The sequence below is a fragment of the Meleagris gallopavo genome, chromosome 11 (genome assembly GCF_905368555.1).
Source record: "Meleagris gallopavo chromosome 11, MGAL_WU_HG_1.1, whole genome shotgun sequence".
NCBI lineage: Eukaryota > Metazoa > Chordata > Aves > Galliformes > Phasianidae > Meleagris > Meleagris gallopavo.
This window is the reverse complement of record NC_139414.1, coordinates 840,515-848,926: the sequence shown is the minus strand read 5'-3', so window position 1 is coordinate 848,926 and position 8,412 is coordinate 840,515. Positions and strand designations below refer to the sequence as shown.

Genomic DNA, 8,412 nt, shown 5'->3' with positions numbered 1-8,412 from the left:
AATTACTCTTAGAGGAAGGAGTGACTCTGCTATAAGGAGATTTTCAGGCCTCGGGAAAAACATTTCTAGATTGAAAATAGTAACTACTTGCTAGCTCAAAAACTCTAAGCAAACAAGTCCTTGAGATATGCATTTATAGAACTACAGTGATATTACACAGCAATGCTTGACCGCATTAGCCCTGTTGAGTATTGCTGAGTATTGTTTTTGCATTTATTTTTCCATCATCCAAAAGTGTGCAGTTGAGATGACAATGAGTTTGTTCACATTGAATCCTAACCAGCAGCTGGAAAATATCTGTGATTTCACCTAGAATCTTCCTGTTCATATGGCACCCTTAGAACACCAGGGAGGCAGGGTATACTTCTGCTGTTAAAAGAAGTCTGAAATTTTAGTGGGAAGTGATTTGTTCATGCTTAGTTTTCTTGGGTTTTCTCCTCTCCATTTTGCAAGAATAGTATAATTCAACAGTTTGAGTGCTTGAGTGCTGCTTCCTCCTTAAGGTATTAGCTGTACTGTGGCTTGTTGGTAGATACAGGGTAGGATCCTGAAGCCAAATACGTCGTCACATCAGTACTGTTGACATACTTTTCAGTGGAGGCAGGACTGAGCCAGGGAAGAGTCCCCTTCTGTTTTGCCTACCCAAGCACCACAGCCACTGAAATGCTGCTCTTAAAATGATGGTTGTTTTTCCTTCTATCCCTTTGTTCCATATGGTGCAGCCAGTCAAACAGTCCTAACACACGGCTCCATGAATGCCAGCATGGTGCAGAGAGATGAAATGTGCACAAGGCTTATGACAGACACTGAGTTTCACAAGCTGTCTGCTGTGTGCTTTGGCACGCTCTGAGGCAGCATGTCCACTGCACAGCACGTCCTTCTGTGAGGTGAGATGGCACCACCTCCCATGGACAGAGCCGGACTGAATTGCTGCGTGCTGGCAGTGTTCATGCATGCTGGTAGTGCTGGGGAAATAATGAATAACAGTGATGGCGTTCTAAGGAGCGAGCTGCATTCCCAAGGCTCCTGCAACAACAGTAGGATCCATATTGGTTGAGAGGAGGAGGAATGTCACAGCTGGAAAAAGAGTTGGATTTGACAGCGCTGAGTCTGGGAGGTTCTGATGGGCTTGTCAGGAGGGTTTTCTGAACTTAAATACCTGTATTTTTAAAGATAACTTCAAAACAGTTGGGCAGGCAGCAGATTTCAATGACTACATTTTGACTGCTATCTTGGCTTGCATGAGCACTATGTTTCAAATACTGAGAGAAATCCTTTGCTGTTCACCATTACTTAAAAAGCTTCAGGATTGCCCTGCACAGCTGGCGAGAAGAGCACCTAGAGCAGGGAGGTGACAAGCCTTTACTCTATAAGGGGATGCTGTAGCAGCAGCGTGCTGCTTGGTGTGGTTTTCAAGTGGGAAGTGACTGCAGAGGTGTGGGTCGTGAAAGAAAATAATGCTGCTATGGCAAAGAAGACTTTAAACCACAGCAGAGCAGTGTCGAAGCAGCCTGGTCAGGTGACAGTCATGCTTCCTTCCTCCTTGCCCTTCCTGCACCGCCATGGGCTCTTTGGAGACTGTTAAGCACTTTCTACAGGAATTGCATCTTCAGCACAGGGCATGCATCAGTCGTTCCTCACAGATGCAAAACATGAGGAGCAGCAAGGCAGCAAGTGGGATTTCTATATCCATAATAAGGAGATGTATTGCAGGCAGCTGGTGCTGCTCCTGTGCTGCCTCTGGCAGGGCCTGGGAGGAGGAGGGAGGAGTGTCTGTTTGTCCTGAAGCACAGTGGCCATTTCTCTTCTCCCTGCTCAGGAAAGTACTTTGTTTATCTCAGGGATGTGGCCACCCAGAGAAGTCAAATCTCATGCTGTTCTTTCATCTGCTTTGAAAAAATGACCTAAGACTGTGTCCTTCTGTGTTTGTTTCCTGACAATGCACAGACACTGCACTGCTGGCATTCAGGGCAACTACTATCAGAGAGGTGAAGGCCTTATTCTTGTTTAAGGCATGCACTACAGTTCATTCATTGCATACCAACAGCCCTAGCAAATAATTCAGAATGAGCACTCTATCATACACCTTTATTGGGAAAGTTCTTCTTTCTCTGCATCCATTTTAATCATTGCAAATTTTCTGTCATGAAGCCTAGAGCATCTTCCTCACCTCTGGTTTTATCCCTCTCAGATCCAGCTCATTGCCCGCATGCTCTGCAATTTTCCTAGTTTGAGACACAGCCAGTCACTCCCTAGCTTTGGCCTGTTATAATCTACTTCAAATCCACCAATCTTTTCTGTATAAAATTTTCTGTGCAGTATCAATACATAAACTCTTGTCATTTGCTCTACAACACTCAAGCAATGTTGCTTACTTTGCATCTTTTTTGACTGACTAAAATGTTAATAGCCAATGCTGAGCCTATGAAAAAGAACAGCTTTTCTTCTGATCAGATCACTCCTGGGAGAACATAAAGAGTTCTTTTTCCACAACCCAGATCCTTCATATTCTCTTGTTGCACACCAAGCTCTGAGATCTGGAGGTAAAAGCAGTGCAGCACAGCAAAAGTGTGCTGGTCAGCAGGCAAAGCATTGGTCTCCAAAAGACCATTGGAAAGCCAGGTGTGCTGCAGGTATGCTGGCATGTTACTGCGCATGTCGCTCATCCCAACGAGCTACAGACTGTAAGCCAACCAGTGAAGAGAATTCAGTATTTGTATGCATTAATAGAGATAGGGAAGGCTTGTTGTCCATAAATAAGACGCTTTGATTCACTCCTCCATAAATAGAATCAATTAATTCATGAGAGCCACTCTGATACAATTTTACAACAAGATTGAAAGCCATCTCTATTGATCTCTTCAAATCAATTGTGCTGTTCAATGCGAATTGGTGCAAAGCATCACTTGGTCATCTTTATGACTCTCCTACATCGGTACACTTGGAGTGTCATCTGTATCATTTCACATCTGCCGAACTGAGCAAATATCCCATCTGCCTCATTGGAGTGATAATGTTATGAGCTCAAACTCAGATTATGATAATGAACAACCCACTCATTTCTGATCAGAGAGCTAGCTGAGGGATTAGATTATTTTTTAAAGCTTACAAAGGTTCTCTACTAAACATCAGGTTTTGCAGAAAGAAAAGTAACTCTTCGCTTCAGGAAAAATCATTTTTTGGCACCGCAGAATTTGCTTACAGGTTCCACTTGCTGTCGAAGAGCCGACAGAATTGGCTGGGAAGTCTTTTTGCTTCCACAGGCATCTGCCCATCTAAGGACTCAGCACAGAAGATCTTGCTTTTCTCCAAGTCAGTCCTATAAAATCCTAAGAAAATGAGCATCTTCTGTACATCCGTCATAAGGATGAATGCATCCCTCCAGAGACAATCCAACATCTCCTCAGATTTGGAAGTTTCTTCATATTATTTGCTGGAGGAATGGACTCTCAACACACCAGACACAAACGTGAAGATGTTTTTAATCCCTCCCATCATTTGCCTCGTGGCAGGTGTCCTCATCATTCCTTCCATCTTGTTTGTGATCTTCTCTAGGTTTAACATCCGCCAGGAGACAAGGTACATGCTGCTGGGGAACGCTCTGCTGTGCGACCTGCTCTACCTTTTGCTCTACACCCTGTCAGCTGTTCTCAGTGCAGCACATGTAAGCCTCCCAAAGGAAGCCTGCATTCTCCAGTTGTTTTCACTGGCCGTGGCTTACTGTGGAGGATTGTTCACAGCTGCTGCGATGGTTTTGGACACGTACATAGCTATTCTGTTTCCTCTGCGCTACATTGCTATTCTGCCTTCTTCACGAACAAGGAAAGTGATTGTATTGCTCTGGCTCTGTTCTGGGGCTCTCCCTGGGGTTTTCTTCCTGGTGCTATCCAGCACTCACAGCTTTGTGCCCTGCGTCCTGGAGATGTGCGCCATTCCAGTCATAATATTGCTGACTCTGAGCGGGACCAACGCGGTGAAACTCAGTTTCTGGCTGTCTGCTATGGCTATCTTTCTCTTCCTGTCCCTAATATTCTGCTGCTATGGCGTTCTTTATTTTAAAACCAGGCGATCAGGTATATGGAAGAGCATCTGCTCCAGAGCCAGCGTGACGTTCTTAATGCACAACACTGTGTTCTTCTTTTATTTTTCTCCACTTTTGGTTCTGTTCGTGGAATCATTCTTGTACGTTAACATTGTCATTGGACTGCAGACATCAATTTGGATCTCCCTGACGATCTGTAACGTCCTGATGATTTTGCCTAAAGTTTTGTTCCCCTTTCTGTACGGGCTTCGATATAGAGAGATCTCAGCATCTCTCAGATCCCTTGTCAGAATTAAGCGTCTTCACCTGGTGTCACCTGCTCCATTGCCATCCTGAGGCAGCACAGCAGACAGCCGCATCCTTGCCTCATCAGTGTGTAAGCCTGGTGGCAATCACTCAGCTTCTGTCAGAAGGCCACAGGTCTTTCATCACATCACAGCTGGGATTGCAGCAGATGCTGCCCCATGAAGTTCCAACCTTCATTCTGGTGTTGGAGGAGATAATGAGTCAAAGTCATTTCCACCCACTTGTGGCAGATGCCCTTCTGGAAAATAGAAAATGAAAAACTAGATGGTGTGAAGCAGAGGGGCGCAAAGCAAAGGGGGTAGCTAGAGCTCCTGACAGATCACCTACATGAGCAAGATCCTTAAACAAGTGTGCTGGGAGCAGAACCACTGGTTTTTTTCCCTGACAATGTATTCTTGCAAAGTTGGTAACTGACATCCTATTCTATAAAACATTTGAAGGAAGGTGCATCTGCAGACCGCAGCGCCATGCTGCACCGCATGCTGTGCGTTATCCTGTGTCTGCCAAACAATGTGCTCCCATGGAGCTGGGCTGCTGGGCAGCCTCGGGGGCAAACGAGGGGCACTGGTGGCCACCTCATTAGCTGAAGCAACTGCTCGTGGAGTTGCAGGCTAAAAATATCCCTTCAAAGAGAAGTGATGTTGTTTTCAGTCTAACCGAGATTACCCGAGATCTGTTTTGTAGCATGTTCTGCAAACTGCCGTGTCAGCACAGCTGAGGGGAGATACATTTTGTTGTGGAGGTGGGAATGAGCAGGGACGTGGTGGGGCTGTTCTGTGAAGGGACCTCCTTGTGTGAGAGCATCTTGAAGCTGAAGTTGTTGCAAGTGAATAAACCATCTTGCATGTTTGTTTCACTCATGGCTCTGTGCTTCCCGTGTGTTTACCTGAAGGAAAGTTAAATCACTGAGTAAGTACTTTGTTTTCCGGAAGAAAAAAACTCTCTTCTCAATTGTGTTCAATAAAAAAGTAGGATCTCACAGCTGCTTTGATATTCTACCCAGATGAAGGTACTGCAGACACTGGCCCACACCAGCTGTGTTTGTATAAGGACTTTGGTTGCAGCCTATGAGGAGGGTCTCCTACAACACGGGTAAGGGTGGGAACAACACTTGTGTGCTTGGCCAGGTGCTTTCAGCACATGATCAGGGCAGGAAGGTGTGAGGATGCACCCTCCAAAGCTCAGTCCTGGGCCACATTGGTACACCTCTGCCTGGTGGCAAGAGTGCCAATAACGTACGGGATGTTCTCCATGGAATATCCTTTCAAGCTTTATTGCTGGTAGCTTGCCTATATTGTAAACGTTCACATTAAGTAGTGAAGAAACCTGTGTGAATAGCATGAGCAAGGTAGGGCCATAGCTGACTTGGTGTAGCTGCAGGTTAGTAGTGTTCAATCTTCCTGCTAACCTCTGTTAAGCACAAAGCTAACCTTCAGGACAGACTCAGACCAAGTTGCAATGCCACTTCTGTACCGCTGTCCCATGGGTGTATTTAGAGGCAGCTGGAAGTTTGGCATCACACAGAAGGACACTGAATGCAGGAGGAAGTGAACTGGTGATACTAGCAACTTTATGTATGTTCCAAGCCTGTCTATGGTGATATATCATAAAGACCAAGCAAATAAAACGCTGCTCTGTGGAAATGGCCCTTTGAGAAAGGTGAATACAGTCATCTTGTACATCTCCTTGGACTTGTTCCCTAGAATGGGGGTTTGCCTAGAATAATTTAGTTGAGCTGTAATTAATGGGGTTGAACAGGAATCCAGACAAGGCATGCCCATGGAGAGCCAATGCTATCTTCTTAATCCTTTTGAATGTAGTTTGACACTGGACAGGCAGGGCTTCCTAAGTGACAACCTATATATTAGCTCTTACATGGGCTGCTGCAGTGCCGTTTGATGCAGAAGCAGCATGTTACTGCATGCACGGGAGGAGCACGAGGTGCACCCAAACCATCTGGGACTTCCCATAGCTGCCCGCACAGACCTGAGGGGGTCACAAGGGCAGGGTCACCAGCACGACGTTCCTATAATTCTTCATTCTCATAAATGTCTTGAGTTTCATCTTAAATATAGTAAGGCTTTCCCACTTGCAGTGATCAGCAGCCTTGTAAGGATGTCTCCAGAGAGCTCTGGGAGTTCAGGTGGAGGCTATTTACCACGGCCCTGCCACTGACCTCCCTGAGGTCATCAAAGTGAACTTCTTGGATGTCAGTCTGTCTGCCCAGCACATTAAGTGAAACGGAGAGCAGTCGACTCTAACATGTGATTTGGCAGCTGGGAGCAGTAATCCCTGAACAAATTGCAGTAGCATAAGTGCTGCACCTTAAGGTATATGCTGGACTCTAAGGTGTACCCCAGATGTATTCTCAGTTCATTTTTTTCTGCTTTTCTCATGCTGATGTCATCACTAAGCTCACCACTGCCATCCCTCTCCCGGCTGGGTTCACAGCGCACAGACTGGGCTGGGAGCTGGGAACTAAGAGATGGGAGCTGGGCAGTACTGGTGGGAAGCTCCATCTGTGATTCATGTGTGATCATTCCCCTGGGAGCTAGGTGTGTGTGATAGTGGGGGAAAGCCAGTGACAGGAAAAGGAAATTGCAGGGTTGCTTGAAACAAGGGCTCTGCTGCATGCAGCTCTGCCCTGTCTCTGGGGGCACAGTGCTGCAGTCCTGGCAGTTTTTCCACAAACCTTGTGATTCTGGCATCTTCGTGAAACCACTGGTGCTGAATGCTTTTGTTTTTCCAGTAGTCCTTTGGATTGCGACATGAGAGAGGTGCAATCTGAACGGAAGGAACAAATCTGAAGGACAAAAAACCACAACCCTGCGTGAGCTGCTACGAAAGCATCAGAGCTTCCAGCAGAGCCTGGTGCACTGCAGGAGGAGGCCTGGTGTTGGGCATCAAGGGTGCCTGGAGCCATGTGAATGACACCAGGGGCTCTGCTCTGTCTAAGGAGAGCAACAGACTGTGCATTCTGAAGTGATTCTTCTCAAGCAAAAAAAAATACATGCTTTGCTGCTGGTGTTGCAGGGTGAAAATCAGTAAGCCTGGGTAGGCCAGACTGGTCCCTCCTCGTGAAAACACACTGCAATGGCTTCTGTAAGGGACATTTCCTCATGTCTCTGGGAGGCAGAGCTGGATGGGACAGCCTGGAACAGTGGAATCATGAGAAGTGCAGCCCCTGCAGAGTGAAGGGCGTGAGGGAAGAGGATCAAGGACAGCAGAGCTGCAGACGGAAGGTCTGTAGGAAGAATTAGAAGACAAAAATGTCAGTCTGAGCTAGGATTACAGAAGTGATCTTTGAGGCATGAGGTACGCTGAGGCAGGATTTCTATCAGGCTTTGTGGGGAAGGACACTGGGGGACCTCTGAGGGCACTCACTGCCACAGCTGTCACACAGTGCAGCCCTGTGCAGCTCTGGGCCCCTCCACAGCCTCAGTGCTCTGCACCTGGGGTGCAGAAAACCCCCACTTTTGTCTCAGACCAATACGAGAAATTCTGTTTTTAGTACTGTATCAGGCAAAAGAAGAGACAGCAGAGAGAAGGAGAGAGGCCGGAGGGACTCAACGCACTCTGCTTGCACAGATTTGTTTTGTGCAGTGTTTTCTGTTTTTGATTTAATGGTGAGTTGCTCTTTCCAGCAGCTAGGCAGGGGAGGAGGGACTAGAATATGTTCCCAGCCTTTGGCCAAGAGTTTCCCAGAGTGTCCCAGGCATGACCTCTTCCATGTTTATTTTCCCTTCTCTACAACTGACCCAGATGCCAAGACCTGAGCCTCCAGCCCTGCTGGCATGTTGCACATTTGCCCCTTCTGGTACAGCATGTGACGGTCCCAGGGATCAGGCCGGCTGTAATACCAGGAACTGTTTTTCTTTCCAGCAGGCTGTTCTGTCCACTGGCGTTCCAGGAAGCCCAAATCCAATAGAAAAAGCCTGGTGGAGCACTGCCATCCAGCGGGGACGGAGCGGGGCTGGGGCAGATCAGGACACGCTTATGTGCAGCAGCAGGGAGGAGAGAGCCCGGTGGACACAGCAGTAACCAGCCCAGAATAGAACAGAAGG

General features: G+C 47.0%; 1 protein-coding gene across 1 annotated transcript; it reads left to right on the top strand.

Annotated features, from left to right (window-relative positions):
• Positions 1–3,337: 3,337 nt before the first annotated feature.
• Positions 3,338–4,578, top strand: GPR148 (G protein-coupled receptor 148). The gene has a single exon (XM_085233233.1). The coding sequence runs from the start codon at positions 3,338–3,340 to the stop codon at positions 4,376–4,378; it is 1,041 nt and encodes a 346-aa protein (XP_085089359.1). The 3' UTR covers positions 4,379–4,578.
• The last annotated feature ends 3,834 nt before the right edge of the window (positions 4,579–8,412 follow it).

Coding starts and splice junctions, on each gene's coding strand:
- GPR148 (XM_085233233.1), top strand. CDS start 3,338: ATGAGCATCTTCTGTACATCCGTCATAAGGATGAATGCATCCCTCCAG.